The sequence below is a fragment of the Sphaeramia orbicularis genome, chromosome 1 (assembly GCF_902148855.1).
Source record: "Sphaeramia orbicularis chromosome 1, fSphaOr1.1, whole genome shotgun sequence".
NCBI lineage: Eukaryota > Metazoa > Chordata > Actinopteri > Kurtiformes > Apogonidae > Sphaeramia > Sphaeramia orbicularis.
Genome location: NC_043957.1, coordinates 16,656,266 through 16,678,826, shown reverse-complemented (window position 1 = coordinate 16,678,826; position 22,561 = coordinate 16,656,266). Strand labels below are relative to the sequence as shown.

Here is a 22,561-nt window from a genome sequence, read left to right as displayed (position 1 = left end):
TAGTTGCTAGTGGGAGGTGTAGTCCTGTTTGTGTTCTTGTGCTCAGGTCACTGCCCCCTTTCACTTTCAGCTGTTGTACGTTGAACTGGGGGCGTGTTGTTACGCGTTATAAACCCCGCAGCCTCTTTCTGCTCTTCAACCTTTGGTACCGTGTCAGTTGGACCATCTTAAACTATACTACTCTTTGTAGTCTTTCTACCTCTCCAGAATTCCCAATGGCACTGCAAAGAGCTCTGGTCACCTCTAAATGGCTCGCAGGAACCTTAAAGGCGCACGGGAAAATGCGCATCTTGGACAGCTCCTGGTATTTGCCCAAATTACGGCGCAACGCGAAGAGCGAGTTTAAGAAGAAGCACATTCCTGGAGCAGCTTTCTTTGACATAGACCAATGCTGTGATAAAACTTCTCCTTTGGACCACATGCTTCCGTCAGAGAAGAGTTTTGCGGATTATGTTGGAAAACTGGGAATAGAAAGTGATACGCATGTGGTGGTGTATGACGCCAGTGAATTCGGCGCGTTCTCTGCGCCGCGCGTGTGGTGGATGTTCCGGGTGTTCGGCCACAGATCGGTGTCGGTCCTGAACGGCGGTCTGAGGAACTGGGAGCTGGAGGGTCAACCTACGAGTGACCAGTACACCAGACCTGCACCCAGCGAGTTCAAGGCCTCCTTAAACCGCTCCTGGATCAAGACCTATGAGGACATCCTGGACAACCTGGACACCAAGAAGTTCCAGGTGGTGGATGCGAGGCCCACAGGCAGATTCCGAGGACTGGACCCGGAACCCAGAGACAGTGAGTAGCAGTGATGCTCTTTTATGAACAGATGCTGATGTTCTGGGACTGTGAGGAGGATGCGCAAGTCACTCACACACTTTGTCATTCATTCACTTTATGTGGCAGGAGCTTTCTTCAATTTAGTGACAAATTAACAGACGTCTTTGCATCAGTGTGTTGAATCAGTCATCCATAGAGGACAACAGCTTATATAAGTTAAGGCACATATGAGACATTTTAAAACACAACAAATAAACCCATGTACAACCACTTAAAGTGATCAGTCAATATATTGGTAATTAATCAAAGTTTATTAAAGCCATGCATGTGCTGGTGCTATGGATGCCACAATAGTTTATGGCTCTGGACAAATTGCGAGGATGCTGCAGAATGTAAAAAAAAATAACTGGTATAATTTGGTAGTAAAAGCATGTATTTATTAATTTATTTATCAGTGACATAGTGGACATATAGAACATCTTCATTAGAGTATATAGCATTGAGCTAGTTTGCAGCTACTGTCTAGAGGTCGACCAATATGGGTTTTTCTAAGGCCAGTGCTGATTTAAAAAAATTTAGTCAGGCAATGGGCGATATCTACAACCAATTTTTGAGGCCGATTTTTTTTTTTTTTTTTTTAAAGCACACTGGCTGTAAAACACAATTAAAACACTCAGGTAATTCCAATTTTTATGCAGCAATATAAAATGAATTAATAATGCACATGCTCATAGAACTCTTTTAACATTTATTGAACTTCAAGTGCAGCCCACACAGGAGCTTGATCAAATATCTTGTAACATTTTTACTACTGATCAAATATCAGCTTTAAAAAAAAAAAAAGAAAAGAAGGCCGATATTGAAAAAAATCGATATATCAGCCCGATATATCGGTCTATCTCTATTACTTTCCCTGGTTGGACTTTTCAACAGAGAAAGACATTTGCAGAATAAACAACAACAATATAAAAACAGTAAACAAACAATATAGAAGCCTATGCACACCACGCACACTCACACACATTTACTCAAAAACATTACATTTTAAGTGGGTACATTCTTGTTTTGTTCTCAGCCAATTTTTAACCTCTGCTGTTAATATTTTGAAATTTGTTATCATGAAACTTTATTGTTTTTATTATGAGATACCTATGAGTACATCAGTATCAGTGCAGGCAGCACATGCAGAAGAGTTTTATACATTTTTATTAATGATATTGTGTTATATGAGTTTATTCCTTATACTGTGAAATGGTGCTATTCAGAAATATATAGAATATTTCCCTCCGCCAAGGAGGTTATGTTTTTGCCAGCGTTGGTTTGTCTGTCTATCTGTCCATGTGCAAGATAACTCAAAAAGTTATGGACGGATTTGGATGAAAATTTCAGGAAATGTTGATACTGGCACAAAGAACAAATGATTAAATTTTGGTGGTGATTGGGGGGGGCACTGATCTGCCTTAGCGGAGGTCTGTGCTCTCCAAGTGCTTCTAGTCATATATAGAATACTTGAGTCAACAGAGTTTTGGCCTCCTGGAAAAAAAAAAAAAAAAAAAAAACAACCAATCAAACAAACAAACAAACAAACAAACAAACAAAAAAGCCCAAAATCATAAAATCAGTACTGTTCCTTTCCAGATCTTTGTTGCTCTGCAAAAATTCCAGAAGAAACACATTTGTTTGTTGATAATCATTAAACTTAAAGTGTTATTAAACTCAAATCCTCCATAACACTGAACAAATCAAGATACATTTTTTAGGCTTTTTTCGGCTCAGCTCTTGATAAGACACTTTTCAGTACTCAGTCGTATCCATGTAAATTGATTGGACTCATAAAAGTATTCAAATTCAGCACATACACTTACAGCACATGTTTTCATTGTGCTTGGTTTCACTTGTTATATTCTTTAAAAAGAAAAGCAGGAAAGAACTGTGAGAAAGTCAGACTCCAGATTACTGTGAATAGAACTCTGAGTGAAGAGTTTAACTCGATTTGTCTTAATAAGTGAAGTATTTGGCTGTAGCTAAATTAACTCAGCCTTCTTGATTCAATCAATCAAATGTATGAGTGGATGTTGGTTTTAGGCCTGATGTGCAGACACGGTATGATTGAAAGAAGTGATATGAAGGTCAAATGGTGATGACACAATAAGGCAGAGAAGAAAACTGGGACGACTGAAGCACAATGTAAACAGTGGCTGCCATGTGATAACAAATACCTCTGTAGTCTAGTCCACACAAACACAAACAGTGGCTTAATGGTCATAAAGTCACTATTGGTTTGATTTAAGGAGGTGACTGATCACTGCTGAAAACTGAAAACCTGGAAACTAGCTCTGTGTTATGATACTTTATTTATATATGTTGATTCATGTCAGAGACTTAGTTATGAGAATAGTCACTGTTTAAAAGTCAAATATAACCTTCCATGCACATATATAAATGGAAATTATACATGATAAACCAGTAAAAAAAGCATTAAAAAATAAAAACTTCATTATAAGTTTAGTTTAATTATTCCAATTCCAAAAGCTGAACAACTTTTAATCAGACATGAATAGCATGTTTTATTTTGAGTTTGTCAGTGTCTACAAATTAGAATAGACAATAGATAGAATTCCATTATAAAAACTATAATTACATTATAGTTTTAGAGTATGACTTGAGCTCTGTCTTTATTGAAAGTGGATTCAGAGTTTCCTCAAAATGGAGGTCGGTGCATCCAAAACTTCACACATTTTCATTTATCCGGTAAATAATAGACACTTATCAACTATCATAAGAGTGTCATAAGAATGAAGTGCAGTTCTTGGATGTTGTAGGTTCAGTACAGTGCAGGCATGTAATGGTAAAAACAGACTACCTCACTATATCCTCGGCTTCCTTTGACGTTAGCTTTGTGTAGAGTTTACTCAGGACAAACATGTTGGGAGTGCAGGTAGGTAGGTCATACTCACTTAGCCAGGCATTTTTTCTGCAGCCACTGAAGCATGTGCACAATTGACTGCAACAGGTCAGCTGAAGACAGCGGCCATTTTCTTCTGATGTCATACTCGGTGTGGGAAACTGAAATGTTGTTACCAAAAGCATTTAGTGAGCCAAAGTCCCGCCTCTTCCTGTTGTGACCCAGGGGACATCAGTGGTGATGAACAAATAATTTGTTCACATTGTTGATGTTTTTGGGTTTAAAGGATCAGTTTACAAGTCAAGATTTATTATTTGGTTTCATCTGGCAGGTTTTTGTCATAGACCTTTATCTATCTATCTATCTATCTATCTATCTATCTATCTATCTATCTATCTATCTATCTATCTATCTATCTATCTATCTATCTATCTATCTATCTATCTATCTATCTATCATTATTTTTTTATGTTGTTTGTCTTTTGCACCATCTTTATGCTTGCACATTTGTTTCCCCCTGCGCTTTCATGTGTTGTTGCCTTGACCTGTGAATTTCACTGTTGTGGGATCAATTAAATCTAATCTAATCTAATCTAATCTAATCTAATCTAATCTAATCTAATCTAATCTAATCTAATCTAATCTATATGCAGTCCATTGAGCTGCTTCACACAAAACAAGCTGTCACTTTTCTTTATCAAATGTGGCAGTTTTCTGGACATGTAAAACTATATTCTGATTAGACAAACATCATATGTAACATTAGCGGCACAAGTAAAATGGAATAAAAAACAACAAAAAAAGATGTGTATCTGACCTTTGATCCTTTGATCCATATTTTCTCCAAAATGAGGTCCCATGGGACACACCAGAAGGGGCAGGACTTTGGCTACCTATGGGGACATAAATAAATACTGGGACATCAATGTGTTTAATTGAGGAGCTCACACACTATCTGTAATGAAGCTACAGTGAAGGAACAGGCCGTAAAACAGACAGATTCTAAATAATAATGTTAGCCAAGATGTGTTTAAATGTTAATGGTAGTTGTTGCAGAAGTTCAGTGGTTATTAAATAATCTTTTAATATGAAATATCATCCCATACTACATCCACTGTGTTTTCAATTGCTGATTAATATGGAAGCAGTGATATAGTGTTATATCATTTGAACGCAGTGACGTAACATGCATATCTTTTGGATAACAGTATTTTTTTTTTTTTTTTTAATTTCCATTATGTTGAATCATTTATTTGGAAGAGACAGTGTACATTAATTAATTTCAACCAATGTAAATTTACCAAAGTTAGCTGAGGGCTAATTTTCACTGTCAGGCCCTTTCCCTATATGTTAAAAGGCGTCCTAGAATAAATACAACAAAAATACTACATGTGAACAGAAAACTTAAAATACAATAATATACAAAAATACATTTAAAATTACATTACAGGACCATGATCAGTAAGAAAAGCCAAAAAAAAAAAAAAAAAAAAAAAACTAAACTGGGCATCACGTAAATAAGTTCTGTAGTCTGTAAATGCTTGCTGTCTACTCTTGTATATATTTTTGACCTCTACGGATAGAGACTCTATGTGCCTTATCGTATTCCACACACTCCTGCAGACGTACAATAGATAGACATAATTACACACAGACAAAGGCAGCTCATGCACACAGGTGAAACTCCATTTGTCAGAGCATGATCAGCAGTAAACTTTGACCCCATTGAAAAGTACAAGGCTGAGGAAAGTGACCGTCAACATACCATGCTGATCTTTAAAGATATGCACATATATGATGTTTCATAACATAAATGTTAAAGGAGCTATGTGTAGTATTTCTACTGTCAAATAAAAAATAAAAAAATCTAAATTACTGTTACAGTGTTTAGAATAAAGAGCTCTGAAGTTCTACTAAAGACACCAATGTATTGGATTAAAGTGATATGAAATGAATTTATTTCCACTGATGAGCACAGGGATTTATGTGACCACTAGAGGAAGTTGTGGTGGTGAAGAAAAACAAAAAGAAGAAAAGAAGAATGCCACAGGAACTTTGACCAAATTAATAATATTAGAGATGTAACGGTATGAAAATTTCATATCACCGTTATTGGGACCAAAATTATCACAATTATCGTTATTATCGTGGTATTGTTGAAATATGCCCAAAAAGTTCAAAAAGTACTTATACACACACTGAAATAATGTAACCGAATTGTATTTGGGAAAAAAAACAAATAAAATAACACACACAATGTACTTTCTGTTGGCAGACACATTAAAATATTAACATGTAAACATCAAGCATACAAATATGCATTAAAGATGGCACCTTTTGGCCATAAGAGATATCTGCACTAGGGATGGGAACTGATAGGATTTTATCAATATCAATGCAATTATCAATTCTTCTTCTCAATCCAATTCCTCATCAATTCTCCTATTGATAGTTTGTAGATTTAAACATATTCATAGTGTAATTTTACTTTTTTCCACTCTAAAACATGGAGATATGTTTGGAGTTGACATTATTTATAGGTTATTCCAGTGTTTTTCAAACTTGGGGTTGGGACCCCATGTGGGGTCGCCTGGAATTCAAATGTGGTCGCCTGAAATTTCTAGTAAGTGATAGAAATAGAAAATAACAGCTTACTAATAACAAATATATGGTGAGTTGAGAGAGACAATCACAATACATAAAAGACATGACAAACTGTGAAGCTGAAACTGAAGCACTGTGGTACTGCTTATCTTTCAAATGTTCATTATGGTCGGTTTCAGATGCTGCAGCTCTTTCATAATTCAGTTTGAGTTATTGTTTGTTCAGTATTAATTGTCAGCCTTGTAAATCCAAGCCGGACTGACTGTACATATCCTGACCAAAGAAAATAAAATCGTCATTTTGCGCAGTAATTTCTGCCTCCATCCATAATAACATATATTATATAGACTAAATGCTGTCTAAAATTAATGTTTGTTTACAACATAATATAGTTATTACATTACATGATCAAAAACAAATTAATTTTTAGAAAAAAATGTCTCCATTTTGAATCTGGGGTCACCAGAAATTTGTGATGTTAAAATGGGGTCATGAGCCAAAAAAGGTTGGGAACCACTGGGTTATTCTCTTATTATTTTACTGGTGCTTCCCATTTTAGATTATATTGTGCTGTATGTGGCCCCTGAACTAAAATGAGTTTGACACCCCTGGTTTACAGTATTTATTTAATTGGGTCAAATCTCTGAAACTCTTTGTTTTTTCTGTGCAGACACAGAACCAGGCCACATCCCCGGTTCCATCAGCATTCCCTTCCACTCCTTCCTCTCCCAGTCTGGCCACTTTCTGCCCAAAGAACGTCTCCAGGCTCTGTTCTTGGAGGCCGGTGTGGACCTCAACCGGCCCATTTGCGTCCTGTGCGGCTCAGCTGTGACCGCTTGTCATGTGGCCCTGGCGGCCCACGAGTGCGGTCACCAGGGGGTTTCGGTGTACGACGGCGGCTGGTCCGAGTGGTATACCCGCGCCGTGCCAGAGAATGTCATATCTGAAGGACGAGGGAAACATTTATGAATGGAAAGAAGAAGGAGGAGGCTGTGTCAGAAGGGACTGGATGACATGTAAAGAAGCATTATGGTCATTATTTCAGAAAGTCTACAAAGGCTTAAAAAAGAAATCCAACCATGGATCACTGAGGAACATGTTTTCAATCCAGACGCATAAAAAGATCTCACTGAAAAGGGCATTTTTCTGTAAACACTGAACTTAACTTTTTAATCATCTGTGAAACTGTCTGTTTACTATGTTTATTATAATGTCAGAATAAAGTAGAACTGCACTTTAAACCACAATGAGAGTTATTGTATTCTCACACATACATATTACTGAATAAAAACATTTTCAGAGCTTCAAGGAAAACTGAGAATCCAATGTGCTTTCTTAGTTTCCTGTACACTGAATATGGAATTACTTAAAAATACGATATGCGTCAGGAAATATGGATTTGTGTCCAATGTAAATTAATAAGCACAAAATAGAAATAGTGCACTTGACAGTATCTGCACTTATATAACCTTATAAGTAAATGTAAATAAAACCTTGGTTTAGTGGAATGAGGATGTGAAACTCGTAATTGTTTCCTTCCTCTTTTGGATGAAGAGACTTGCTATACTAAAGTTATGTCTGAGTACTATTCACCCACAAATTTTCCTCTATGGATGATGCACAAACTAGACAGAAAGGAGTTTACCATGTTCATCAGGGAGTAGCCGTGTCGTGTTGGCCCAAACTGGTGAGTGTGTTGATCAGATAATGTCATCATTTCTGTTATCTCACTTTGAACATGCAGTTTGTCTGTCGTTAGGATGAACTTTGAAGGCATCGCATGGTAGAGTCAACATTTGTCATTCAGGTCTTGAACACTAGTTTATCAAATTAACTGTAAATCCTAAAAGAATCACCTATTTTTATGTACTGCCACAGTTTACTACTGTCCTGTTTAGATAGAACCTTTCAGCTCAGAAAGCTATCGAACATTGTAGAAGATTTTGTTTCATTTTTAATTTTTTTTTAAAAAATGTTCTTATACAGGTCAGGTCCTAATTCCTAGTTCAAGTACAAATAATCAAATTTCATGTCAGCAATGATAGTGAACTTTAATAATTGAACAAAGTCTAGATTTTAATACTGAAATGCCTGAATAAAATCTGATTACATTGGCACAATTTCCACATGAAGGCGCTAAAGGACCAGACAAGTTCATTGTAAGAGCAAACGTGTTTCCAGTTGTGGCAGTGTCTGTGTTAACATGCGCTGAAAAAATAGTAATTGTTTAGTGGAACTGTTAGAACAAGAGTCTTACATGTGTTGTGCTCCCATTTGTATTTATCCAGGTTGTGACAAAAGATGAGCACATACTTTGCCAAACAAAAACTTTACCACTGAAATCATTCATCTATGTTTTATTCAGAGTCCCTGATGCCAATGCTAAATCAAGGTATCATAAAACATTTCAGAAATGAAAGTAAAAGGAAAAAATATGTTAAGATGTAAAAAAAGTACAACACTTTGACCTCTGATATACCTGAGTTAGCATTCTGTCACCCCCATGTGGTTAGTTTTTGCCAAAAGTTTAGACTGGTTTAATGTTGAAATTTACATCACGCCACTGTCGAACATACTCATAATAAGACACGGATCATTCCACAACTTCAGCATTTTATCAAACAACTCAGTCAACAGGTGTATCTGCTGATGTACAGCGAGAAAAGCGGTGAAAGAATGAGGCTTTGAGGGATTCTAGTGATGGAGGTCTGTCAACCACAGACATGCTTTCTCAGCTTCAAGTGCAGTCAGACAGGTGCACTGCAAAAAAGGGGTGTCTAAAAACAAGATAAAAACACCAAATATGAAAAAAAGTACTCAAAACGTGAAATTAAAGGTCCATGCAGGAAGGTAATTTCACCTGACAAGATTTCTTGAATTAAGATTGATACATCTAGAAATACATTTGTCTACAGATGTATTTAAAAAGCTCAATGCTGGTTTTAAGATGAAATTTCTTAAAAAATAACTCATAAAATAAGTGAAATATACTAAATATAACCAACTACATATTTTGTTTTCTTACTTTTAGCAAGTTAACTTGAAGATTAAAAAAAAAAAAAATAGAGAAAAAATACTTAGCATTAGTGAAGAATGACTTAGCTCTGTCTTAATCCAAGTTGGTTTATCTTGAAACAAAGCTTACTTCATCTTAAAACTAAACCTTAAAACCTAAAGCCTGTCCTTATTTCTAGAATATACATCTGAATGGTTTCTACATAAATCACAACCAGAATGACATGTAGGAGCGGTCAACATTTATTTAACACATCATCAGCAGTGAGTCCGGGTTGCTATGCATTCTTAAAAATCCATCAATCTAACAGGTAGTGTACAAGATGGAGGACCCAAATGTAACACGCTCAGATAAAAATCAGAGATATTTTCTATCATGAGTTCAGTGGATTCTGATACAGCACTCTGACGCAGACAGGAACACAGACTGGAATACAACTCAGGGAAACAGAAAGCGGATCTCTTAATCGTATAGACAGAAGTAGTGATGTTTTGTCTGACACTCTAGCCCTGAAGCTCGCATCGAGCAAAGGGGGCATGTCCAAATAAAGCCTGTTTCAAGGCCTGTATTGTTTTTCAGAGTATTACGTGACAAAAGACAAACAAGGCCCCGTTTGCTGAAATCACATGACTGCCTTGTTATGGGATTCACTTTGCTTCATCAGTTCTGTGAGTGAATGTTTTCAAATTCTAAGGCTGGGGAAGTTACATCAAAAAGAAGGAAACGCCTGAGCCCCAGCGCTGTCAAAATGTTTTTATTCCTGAATAAAATTCAATAAAGCACCCCCTTTTGCCTAATCTCAAGCTACAGGGATCCGGTTCTCAAAAAGAACCGGTTCTCGATTCCCATCCCTACATACGAGCACATTCTGTAACAAATACAGCCACATACTGTGTGTGTGTGTGTATATATATATATATATATATATATATATATATATATATATATATATATATATATATATATATATATATATATAATACTGTAAAGATATACCCCAGCTGATCAATTATTGACACTTTGATATACCACCATGATCTGGATAGATTTATTTCATTTGGCTTTACCATACCTCAAATGGAGATTTTGACATAATACTTGAATAATTATACTTAGAGATCCACTAGGCCACATATAACACACCAGCAGATGTCAGTATTATGAAATGAGCTGTTTAAACAGGGCTTAGTCTGATCAGGCTTTTGGTGAAGCATTTGGCCCGAAAGATTCGACACATTCACAGGGCCCTCTGTCTTTTTCTCTTCCTTTACCCTCTCTCTCTTTAACCACAACTGGTCAAGGCAGTCGTCCATCCTCCAGGAGTTTGGGTCTGCTCCAGGTTTCTGTTGTTAAAGGGAAGTTTTTCCTTCCACTGTCACCAGTCACTAGTGTTTGTTCGTGGAGGATTCTGTTGGGTTTCTGTAAATTGACTTTGAGTCTGGTTTCAACCAACTCGATATGTAAAGCGTCATGAGATAACTTTTGTTATGATTTGGTGCTATATAAATAAAAATTGATTGATTGATTGATCAGGTTTCTGGGGCAGAGACAAAGACGTGTTGCCAGACTCAGACGGGGTTAGAACCAGGAAAACAGATCCAGAAGAACACTGGATAGTCAGGCAAGAGATGAGAACAATCTGGCAAAGAGTAGCTGTGCCAGAGCTGCTTCAATGCTTTCCAGCTGATAAGGCACACCTGTTAGCGACAGGTGGACCTGATGCTACTGATGAGGAGAGGTGAGGGAGAGGACGGCAGTTGGAGTCCCAGGTGAAACTGTTTGTAGTTGATGGAGTGTGGCAAAGTGAGACTGCAGCAAGCAAACTGTGACACATTCTTTACAATAAAGACATTTGAATCATTTTTTCACAATCGACAAAAGAGAAAAACACACTTTCATTCCTCTCAGGTATGCATCAGCATTTTTTAAAGTCAAAAAATACCATGGACTGTATGATGAGTTATGGTTAAGGCTGTATAATTTATCTTTCACATTGTCATGTGAAACATGCTTGAATTCAGAGCAATAATAAACTCTGTTTCTTTCAGATGCTTTTTGTGTGACTTGAATCGAGCAACTTAAGTTTGTTACTGAATCTTAAAACAATATTTATTTTGAAGAGACTTTGAGAGACAGGTGTAATATATCTTATTTTAACAGTTATTTACCTTATTTTAAGATTTTCTGCCTATTTGAGACAAAAAAGATAAGGTTGTGCTCAGGGCCGGACTGAGACTCATTTTCAGCCCTGGAGTTTCATACCTCAGACCGGCCCACTTTAGATCCCGACCGATTATTATTAAAATCATGCAATTCTAACCTTACATGTTAGGTCTACACACTGTTCTGCAAAGCCTTCTAATTCAGTGTATTTTCTAAAATATTTCCAATTCAGCGCAAGTAAAGGTTGCTTCACAATGTGGATTTATTTCAACAGTGAGTGCACATTGACATCTCCAACATTATTATTCCTCACAACACAACAATAACAAAATCTATATTTTTTTTCTTATAAGTGTTAACATTTTTCAAACCTTTAAAATGTTTGAAATGAAATTAAAGTATAAAAATATTAAAAATTAAAAAAATAAATAAATAAATTAAGCTTGCTGCACTTTCTAATAACTATTATTTTTGTATCCTCTGCAACAAAAGATTTCCATCACAACTTACTTGTGGTTTGTTCCATCGATGCTATTGAAAACTTTTGGTACAGTGATATTAGGGGTTTGATGAGGATGATAAGAAAAAAATATGTGTATCCTGTGACTGAGGGTGAGCAAAGCAATCAAAGCTAACAACAGACTCCTCTTCATCTGTGTCATTTGTGCCTAGTGGTTCAGGGTTGTGCTGCTGAGCTGCTCCTCTGTCATCAGTAGACTCTGCTCTCCCTTTCACTCTTCCTCCAGTTTCTCTAGACTCGCCTGCACCTGGATCACAATAAAAAATAATATCTACAGACATTTTGACTTACTGAACCAGTTCAGATCTTTACACTGGCTAAATATGCAGGCTTATTTAATATGACTTTATGCTATTGCCTTTCAGTTGTGGGCTTTGTGTATTTACTGTCTCACTTTTAATAATAAAAATTAAAATAGGTCAGGACTATGGTTTGGGTATAGAAAGTGGTTTTACGGGAACTAATGCTTGTTCACACAGTCTGTTCCTGTACCTTTTCCTTCCATACTGACAGGAACAATCCCCTCATCACTACTGGCTCCTGGCTCTGCTTCTGACACGAAAGCACAGTTTAAAAATGCTCATAATTGTCAGCACAAATCTTCTATTTTCAAAGCCTTGGTGTCAGTTTCATTCATGTAGTGCTGAATCCTGGAGCATCTCAGAGCACCTTTCATACTGAACAGGCCTACACCATACTCTTCATTGGAGCCTATTTCTTCTAATCCTCTTCCCTCTCTGAGCAGTCCTACCTGCCCACTCTGGACTTGTGGGCTCATGGCAGGTGCTGGATCTGGTTTCTGAATCTGAGAAGCTACAAGACAAAGTTTCCCACTTTCGTGGCGTCTCATCATACTATTATTTAAATGACATAACGTTATGTTCCACGTCACAATGCCACACAATTCACTGACTCGATAATTAACTAACTTGAAAGGTGGTTTACCCGGTTCATCGTCCTTATTAGTTGTTTCCAACCGGGAAGTCGTTTTTGTGAAAAAGTTGCAGATTTTGTCACATTTGGCTGTGTTTGCTTCCAGAGCTTTCCTCTTTTTAATTCTTGCCTTCTCCACACCACCCTTGCTCTTTCTATTATCCATGTTTCAAACAGCAAACACAGCTGACCATCGACATAGCCTACAGAGCACAGATCGTAAAAGCTCCACAGCTACAGTATAGAGCAGGGGTGCCCAACCTTTTTTGTCCCAAGAGCTACTTTTCAAGTAGCCAACCTCCTGAGATCTACCAGTCCAGTGTCAACATCGCAAACCCCCACAGATCGTTTCCAGCCTGCAGTAACTACCCTCACAACACGTTTTGTTGTTGTCACACAACCATTAGACATCACATCACAAACCCACCCTCTCTCAAACACACACACACACACAGACAAATTCCTCTCTCACACACACACACACACACACACACCAATCTGCATGATGAGCAATAGCCATAACTGACCTTAATATGAACCAAACAGAAAAATAAACCAGATACAAAACAGGTAGATCTCTGTTTGAAAAAAGGAAATCACTTCCTACCTTAGTGGGAGACCTGGCACTGGGAGGAGGAGGCTAGCTTTTCGTAGTTAGGAGTGTAGGAGCTGGTTGCAAGGCGTAGGCAGGCTGCAAGGTGATCATCAGTCATTGTTGATCTGTACTTGGACTTGATGATGTTCATGTGCGAGAAAGCAGACTCGCACAAATAAGTTGATCCAAAAAGAGCTGTCAGGTTCAAAGCACATCTTCTGAGACTGGGATACTTCTCTGCCACCAGTAGTTTCCAGAACACTACATGCTCTCCAGGTTGAGCGGATGTTGATCTGGCTTTCATCTCAATGTCATTTTGCAATGTCAGAATCTCATCCTCAAGAGTGGAGCTTTCAAAGTCAAAAAGTGATTTGACTTTGGCGGCAATGTCACCTACATCAATACTTGCACCAAATGGATAACACATATAGCTGGCGATAGGCTCGATGGATGCAAAGTCAGTAAAACGCCTCTCAAACTCTGATGAGATGCTCTGAACATGCTCCTCATAACGTGCACTGTCAAGCTGTGCCACACCTTTACCTTGACGTTGTAGTTCTGCTTGCATGTGAGGGAAGTTGCACAGGTTACCAAGCCGCAGCCTGTTTGACATCAGCTTTAGCTTGCTTTTAAACGTGCTCACTGAACTCATCATGTTGACTACATCTTTACCCTTACCCTGCAGCTCTAAATTCAATTCACTGAGCTCGCCGGTGAGATCAGTGAGGAAAGATAAATCTAAAAGCCACTGGTGGTCCTCAAGCTTTGTATGGTAATCCATGTGTTTTGAAAGCCTCAGGAAGTCCTTGATTTCAGGCAACAGCTCCATAAATCTGTCCAAAATTTACCTCTGCTTAACCACCTAACATCCGTGTGAAGCAGCAAGTCTGTGTGCTCAGCATCATTCTCCTCCAAGTGAGCACGGAAAAGCCTTCTCTGCAGACTCCTGGCCCGAACTGAACACACAATTTTCATCGCAACATCCATCACTTCTTTCATATTTAAAATCTTTCCACACAAAACTTGCTGGTGAATTATACAATGATAATTCAGGATATCCGGGAAAGATTCACTTTCTTTGCACAGTGCAATGAACCCACTGGTGCGGCCCACCATAGACGGCGCCCCATCAGTTGTGATGGAGATCAGCTTGAAGAGCGGCAGTTTTGTCCCGCTAACAAATCCCATGAAAGCATTAAAAATATCCTCACCTCTGGTGTGTCCTTTTAATGGCAAAATGGTGAGTAGCTCTTCCTTGGTGCTCATGTCTTCAAAAACCATTCTGATGAAAACACACAATTGTGCCACATCCACCATATCAGTCGACTCATCAAATTGGAGGGAAAAGCACTCACATGTATCAATATCCTTCCTGAGTTGTTCCTCCACATCCACAGCCATTCCCTCACACCGCCTTGTAGCAGTATTGCGGGAGAGTTGCACTCCTTTAATGGCGTCCACGATCTCTGTTTTATTTTTAAAGTGATCAAAAAGGCTATCCGCTGCCTCGAGAAAGGCTTCCTTCACAATATCGCCGTCTTTGAATGGCTTGTTATGTTTGGCAAGGACGTGACTGACCCGATAGGAAGCAATAGTTGCGGCCTTACTCTGGGTCTTCGGTGTGGTGAAGATTGACTGCCGTGCTGCAAGCTGTGCTTTCAAATCCCGCACTTTTGTGGCACGTAAAAGTGTTTTTGCAGTAGCTCCTGTGTACCGTTTTGAAATGCCGCTCCAGATTCCCTTTCTTTGCCAATGCCACCGTTGTATTGCAAATCAAACAAACAGGCTTTGAATGAGAATAAACAAAAAAATAATCTTGCTCCCACTCAGGGTGAAAATGGTAGGTCTTGGCTCGTTTCCCCTCAGCCATGTTGACATTTAGGGGTGTGTAACCGCTGTAGTCGCTAGCTGCTAGCTACTGTTGACAGCGGTCAACTTCCTGCAGTGTTACCAACTCATCGGTAAGGAAAGTAGCTATTGGCTGTCCTAAAAGTCGCTCAATGATGTCATCAGGGCGTGTGATTTACTTGGGGGGATGTTGTTTTTTTTTTCTTTTCTTTTTTTCTTTTGTAATTTTTAGTTTGATTTTTTTTAGTTTATTTTAGACAAAGAAAAGTTTACATTTACATCCAGCCCTGACTTTTATGACATGACTTCCTGTCATGTCATAAAAAAACTTTTTTTTTTTTTCCTACACACCTCGCGGTCGACTTGGGATCAGTCCGCGGCCTACCAGTAGACCGCGATCGACTGGTTGGGCACCCTTGGTATAGAGCTACTAACCGTATGCAAGGAGATGTTACGCCAGGTCACGGTGTGTCCGCAAAAAAAAAAACAGGAAGAAAACAAACAGTTTACTAGTAGAGGGGGTGGGGCCCAGGAACAGCAGCTGCAGATTACGTGGTCAACTCAGTGCTATGACTGAACACCGGCCCCCAAAAAATAAATAAATAAAATATTAAATACATATTTAAAGTGAACTCCGGCCCTCACGGCCCAAATATTATACCGGCCCACCGGGAATTGTCCCGGTCCTCCCGATTAGCCAGTCCGGGCCTGGTTGTGCTTGATTTAAGATTATAGTGTAAAGCTGAACACTTAAAATAAGAAATTAACTCCTAAAACAAGATAAATTATCTAACAATTCTAAATCTAAGGGAATTTTTGTCTTGGTAAGAGCCAAATAATTTGCAGTGCTTTGAATACAGGAGGCATTTTACTGGTCTCACCCCCATCCTCTATCTTTCCTTCAACTCTTTTGGAAGCTCTTTTATCTTTTTTCCATCTGTTCCACTCTGCCCAAACCTCCTGTTCACATTTAATCCAACCTCCCCTTTTCCGCTGAACAGTTAGGAGAAATTGTAACCCTATGTGAGAAAAGAGTCAGATTAATGCTTTATTTGTGACCTTTTAAGTGTTAAGTGGAATATTCTTTTAATTGTGCTTCACAGTAATTTTCATTTTTACAGCTCAAGTTTCAGTAAATGAACAAAGACTCCATTCTCTTTACACTGGCCGTTAATTTTATGGTCTTTTCAGAAATATTTAGGGGATATTTGAAGGTTATTTTGGAAGGAAGGAACGTGACAAAAAACGGTAGAAAAAAAAAAAAAAAAAAACACGCTGGCCATAAAAATAGTTTGCCCACAGTCCTATTTTACATATTTCTGCAAGCATGGTTAGCACTTCACCCACTAACCACAGTTTTTTTTTTTTTTTTTTTGGTTTGTGAAATCTTCCTCTGCGTCATCCAATAGCTGACATACAGCGACCTGGTTTCAGAGGGAAACAGGCCTACAACTCTCAGAACAGTCAGATCAGTCAACAGATAAGGACAGAAGTGGTGAATCCTTTTGATTGAATGTGATAATAAACGGCAGAAAAGGAAAAGAGCACTTCACCTAAACAAGTTGGCACAGGTAGGCTTTAAAATACAACGAAGAGTAAATGAATGAATGAAAGAATGAATGAATGAAATGGTGTGTGGCAGGAAATGGTGTTAAAAGGATGATAAAGTCTGATTTGTTCATGAGCTGCTTTAGGAAACAGACGTGGTTTCAACATAAGTATCTCAGACGATAATGGTAGTAATGTTAGTGATGATGGTGATGATGATAGGGTTGATGATGTAACATTTTCACAATGAGACATAAGCTACTTAAAATTACAGGGATGTTCAAGGAAGCGTTATCAGCTTTTTTATTCTTCTAAATACATCCTGAAAACCTAGAATTCAACTAAGAATTACAATTTTGCAGCTAAGTTGTGCCTTTTTTTACTTGGTGAAATGTCACCTAATAGTTGAATTCTTCTAAAATATGTACTACTATAGAATAAATACAAATTTACTCCGTTTGTAAATCTTTCCAAAGAAACAAACACATAAAACTCCTAATAATTTCATATTCTGTATTAATCCTTAAAGACCTAAAGGTATTTTTATGGTGGCTTCCATTTGATTGTCTGCATTTTGCATCTTTTTGGTGAAAATCAAGTATTTTGCTATATTTAATTGACTGATTATGTAAAAGTTCAGATTAAGTTCAAAGGTTAGTATATCAAAACAAAGAAAACTGTAGAAAATGTGACTTTTTTTTAGCTAAATATATTAACATTAACATTACCTGAACGTAAAACAAGTGTCTCCATCCACTGTCATTGATCCAACTCTGTGGGTTTTACTGGTGAATCAATGTTGTAGAAGATGACGGTGTTTCAACGTTCACTACAAAGCCTCTGAATGTTCAAATGGGTCATATCTGATGATGATGAAAAGACGACAAACTGCATTTTACACCAATTATTTACATGCATTTATAGGATTAATGGATCAACATGTATTAATCATTTTAGATTAGTAGATGCTTTTGGTCATTGGTGGCTGTTTAGGTCTTTGAGGGTTGACAGTGAGTGGTAATTTGAACTGTAGTGTTGGAAAAGATTAATATCTATGGAGAAGCATATAAAGAAAAGCCAAAACAGCTATGTGAAGGTGGGAAATGAGATGTGGTTGGTTATATGTGGGTTGTTGAGGTAAGAGACAAAGGGGAAAAACACAAAAATCATGTGGGAAAGTGAGAGGGGAGAAACCAAGTAACTCAAGAACAAAACAAAAAGAAAAACAATAAACCTCACAGTCAATTATATATGCATCTTCAAAAAGGTTAATTAAAATATCACAGAATTCCCCTTCCTATGTTATATATGTAATCTGTTTTTTGTATTGTATTGTATTGTATTATACACTTTCTTCCAGTTTTCTGACATCCTCATAGCTAAAAGAGTAGTAAAAGCTACTAAAGCCCAGTAACTTTGACATTTCTTTTTATAGTCACTCCAGATATAAAAAAATAAAAAATAAAAACACCACAGCTCTGATAGGGAGTTACAACCCTGAATCACAAAACATTTGGATGGATATTAAAAAAGAAAGCAGTGATATCAAAATGTACTTTGTATTCCAATGTATACAGGTTTCATATAGTATATGTACTACTAAGTTGACTTTATTTGTACCCGTAGGTAGATTTGTTTGCAGTAAGCTTTCACTCACTACCAGTCGCTGCGTGTGCAAGCGCCCAACACAAATCCTTCTTCGTAAATTGCAGTAAAGTACAGAAGATAATGCATAGCACAAATATAAGACATCATACAGTTTACACACAGTACACGTGGACACATGCTGGAATTTTTTCATTCAATATATGGTCTTAACGCACTCTTCCTGCAGAGTCTTTATGTGTGCAGTAGTTCAGAGTCTTCACTGCCATATCTGGTGCATCAAGTTACTCTAGGTTTGTGACAGTTCTTCTTGTCATAATGAGGTCAAGGTTTGCGTTTATCTCACTCAATCTTGCTTTACACCAGATGACTTAAAACACTACATACAAATACAAGAAGAACAAGTTCTGCAAATTACTTTTTTCCAAAGCTCATCTTGAGGTTTTTCACCTTAATCTCCATTTACCATCTATATTATAAAAGCCAAGTGGCCTCTGTGTGCATTTGTGTATGTGTCTGGGGATACACATAAAATCAAGAAAGAGCTGACCACTGCAGTTGGGCATACTTGCGTATTTTTGGTCAAGGAACAGACTAGCAAAAATGGCAAGTTGATAGGACCAATATTTTGGGAGAAATTAGTAATTTTGGAATATAATAGTCATACAATCACATTGCTATGGCTAGAACACTTTGGTGGTGACTGCTGGACAAATGTGGTACATCATGCATGAATACACAACAGCATAAAAACTACCACATCTGCAACCCATGAGTCCCCACGGGCCAGCATGCTACTTTATTCTAAGGGTGTTCTAGTCTCGTCAGTTCATGTGTGTTTACCATATAAATAGGTTGCAGAGATCGTTACCGTCTTTACTCCAGTAGAAGTACAGACATTTGGTAAAAGACACTGGTTGAAGTAAAAGTACTGATTCAACTTTACTAAATTTGTATACATGCAAAAAAAGTACCAAATAAGCCTTTAAAAGAAGACATTTATGCTGGCCTTTCTGTGCAAGCCAAGTGAACTACATGCATCAAAGAATTCTAACTGAAAACAGAGTAAAAAAGAAACAATATGCTGAAAAAAATATTGAACATTAACCTTCCAAGTCCTAAACTGCTGCTGGCAACCACAAGCATTTACTGATGTAAAATACCTGCTGATCCACTAATCCAATCAATCCATGTCAATAATGTGTAAAGTATGGTGTAAAGTATAGTTTGTCATCTTTTCATGATCATCAGATATGACCCATGTGGATGTTCAGAGGTTCCGTAAGCTCTTCTACAACATTGATTCACCAGTAAAATACACAGAGTTGGATCAATGACAGTGGATGGAGACACTTGTTTCTATGTTCAGTTTTATGTTCAAAAGTTACTGTTTCCTCTATTTTCTCTGTACTGATCTAATAACCTTTGAGTGAATCAAATATAGGAAAATACCTGCTTTTCACTGAAAAATGCAAAATACAAAAGATAATACTACAATAAATTATGATGAATAGATAAAAATGAATTTGGAGGTTGCCACAAAAATAATTGCAGGTTGTTAAGCCTTCAGTCCACTTTAGTTTCAACAACAGTGCTTGAAATACATGACTACTTTAACTTTTTATAGGGCACTCACAGAAATACTCTGAAATTCAAAATTTTAACCTTAGTGTGTTATTGCAGGACATAACAAGACTTAATTACTTTTGTGAAATTTCTTTTTTTGTTTTTTGTTTTAACTCTTTCATGCATGAATTATGAGAACCTTAGTTGAGTTTTTTTTTGGTTTTTTTTTTGAGTGTTTTTATTCCTCCTTAGGCATGAAAAAAACAATGAGAATGAGTTTTTTTTTTCATAGATTTGCAAAAATGTCCGCTCAGCTACACCATAATTTTATTCTTGAAGCAAAGAAACATGTATTTAAAACCCAATATCATAAAGTGATATGAAAACAGTGAAATGAAACCATGTTTCATGCAGCTAATCTGATGTTTTCTCACATTTTAACATTTTCTAATACTAGTTATTACTCACTTCATGGAAATGATATGCAAAAAATAACAATTAACAACTGATTTCCACTCAAGAACCAATCAAGAACAGCAAAGTTACAGTAATGGTATGAATTGCAGTTTATGAAATGATGCATAAGTGTCCACTGTGTTGGTTGATATGGAACTAAGACAACTAAACCCATGAATATACAAGAGAACAGCTGTAGAATAGCTGTCCACTGTAGTTACCACTATGCATGAAAGGGTTAATTTTCATGTAGAAAATAAAGGTCATTGAAGTTACCATTTGTAGGTCCTTGCCCATTAGTGGCCAAAAACAATAAAACAAAACAAAATAAAAAAAAAAACCAAAAAACAACAAACAAGAAGTATATATAAAAAATACAAGAAACACACATGTAATGTGAAGGGAACATGTATTTTCTAACATTAGACCAACATAAATGCTGATCCAGACCCCTGTCCAAATCCACCTGATCCCTTTTAACATCATTCCTTATATTAGTACCCTTACTTCATGGTACCGAACAAAGCAGGTACACTCACTGCTAATGCAGAGGTGGACCTTGCAGACCCTGTAGACCACATTGAACCTGAGATTGTTGCTTCACTTGAACTGTTGCTGTCACTGTCTGTAATGTGTGTGGAAACTACCAAAAATAGTCACTTGCATGATAAAGGGTTAAAAAAAAAAAAAAAGTCAGAAACTACAGGTATAAGTACATTTTCACCTTTTATGTCATTTTATTCCTGCTTTTTGGGGGAGGGAGGATTGTGTTTTGTATTTGTTATTGTTCTATTCATTTAGAAACACAATAATGCAAAAATAAACTAATGGATAATTCTTTTAAAATGCATTAAGTTTAACCCTTTCATGCATAAGTCACTCCAGTGGACAGTTATTCTCCAGGTGTTCTCTTGTATATTAATGGGTTTAGTTGTTTTAGTTCCATATCAGCCAACACAGTGGACACTTACGCATCATCTCATATCCTGACATTCATACCATTACTGTAACTTTGCTGTTCTTGACAAACCTGATCTGCACTAACATGTTTGAGTGTAAATCAATTGTTATTTGTTAGACAAGAAGGGTTTTTTTTTGCATATTATCTCAATGAAGTGAGGAATTAATAGCATTAGAATATGTTAAAAATGTGAGAAGACATCAGATTAGCAGCATTAAACATGTTTTTATTTCATTGTTTTCATATCCCTCTCTGATATTGGGTTTTAAACACGTTTCTTTACTTCAAAAATTAAACGCATGGATATTTTTGTAACTCCACAGGAAAAAAAAAACCTTGATCGCATTGTTTTTTTTTCATGCCTTAGGAGGAATGAAAACACTGAAGAAAAATATCTTGACTAAGGTTCTCACAATTAATGCATGAAAGGGTTAAAGCAACAAGCCTGCCTTGAAAATGTGAGAAGAAGATTAAAAATAACAAAATGCAAAAGAAAAAAAGTATGAATAACTGAAACCTTAAACACAGTAACAAAATATTTGCACCATGTTACTTCATGCTCATACATCAAGATCAAATCATACATACAGTTTTTGTGCATTTTCCAGCTTGTACACATTCAGGAACATCATGTTGAAGTGAGGGAGAAGAGCATGAGGGACAGATGTCAGTGTTACAAGCTGCAGATATCTGTAGAATGGGTGTTCAGGCATAGTAAAGTCTTATTCTAACTGTCTTTAAGAAATGAAAAAGTCACAGAAAAGATCATACATTGACATAATTCGACAATAAACCTGAGCTCAAAGTCTTGACAGAATAAACACACATTGTCTTTGCAAAAGTTTATCTTATTAAAACATAGTTGAGCCTTATGTAGGAGTAAAGAATATACTTTTTTTTTTTTTTTTAGGTTATTGTTATTGGAAACAGTGTCGCGGTTGCTTTTCTTGGAAGATAATGGGTTTCGGAAGTGGTTTCTGTCTAATTTATGTGTTGTTAAGTTTGTCGGTGAAGCAGAAGAAAGAGAGAGGCAGAACAATGTCAGGTGCCTCATGGCGTTGGAGTGC

General features: G+C 37.0%; 3 protein-coding genes across 3 annotated transcripts in view; 2 read left to right on the top strand and 1 right to left on the bottom strand.

Moving 5' to 3' along the window:
- Positions 1 to 132: 132 nt before the first annotated feature.
- On the top strand, positions 133 to 7,524 carry LOC115410249 (3-mercaptopyruvate sulfurtransferase). The gene is made up of 2 exons (XM_030121844.1): positions 133 to 792; positions 6,954 to 7,524. The coding sequence occupies exons 1-2, from the start codon at positions 216 to 218 to the stop codon at positions 7,250 to 7,252; spliced, it is 876 nt and encodes a 291-aa protein (XP_029977704.1). The 5' UTR covers positions 133 to 215; the 3' UTR covers positions 7,253 to 7,524.
- Positions 7,093 to 15,664, bottom strand: LOC115410323 (EPM2A-interacting protein 1-like). The gene is made up of 2 exons (XM_030121967.1): positions 13,523 to 15,664; positions 7,093 to 7,226 (listed from the first exon to the last, which is right to left on the bottom strand). Exon 1 carries the CDS (start codon positions 14,337 to 14,339, stop codon positions 13,524 to 13,526), a length of 816 nt encoding a protein of 271 aa, XP_029977827.1. The 5' UTR covers positions 14,340 to 15,664; the 3' UTR covers positions 7,093 to 7,226; position 13,523.
- A 1,150-nt stretch (positions 15,665 to 16,814) lies between these two features.
- LOC115438401 (uncharacterized) overlaps positions 16,815 to 22,561 on the top strand; it is a 28,115-nt gene continuing 22,368 nt past the window's right edge. The window contains exon 1 of the mRNA XM_030162040.1: positions 16,815 to 16,929. The gene's annotated coding sequence lies outside the window, so the exon portion shown is untranslated. The remainder of the gene's footprint in view (positions 16,930 to 22,561) is intronic.

Bases quoted from the DNA above. Each gene is read 5' to 3' on its own strand.
- LOC115410249 (XM_030121844.1), top strand. From the start codon at position 216: ATGGCACTGCAAAGAGCTCTGGTCACCTCTAAATGGCTCGCAGGAACC. The intron at 793-6,953 runs GTGAGTAGCAGT...TTTTCTGTGCAG, and splicing joins GGACCCGGAACCCAGAGACA to ACACAGAACCAGGCCACATC.
- LOC115410323 (XM_030121967.1), bottom strand. From the start codon at position 14,339: ATGGAGCTGTTGCCTGAAATCAAGGACTTCCTGAGGCTTTCAAAACAC.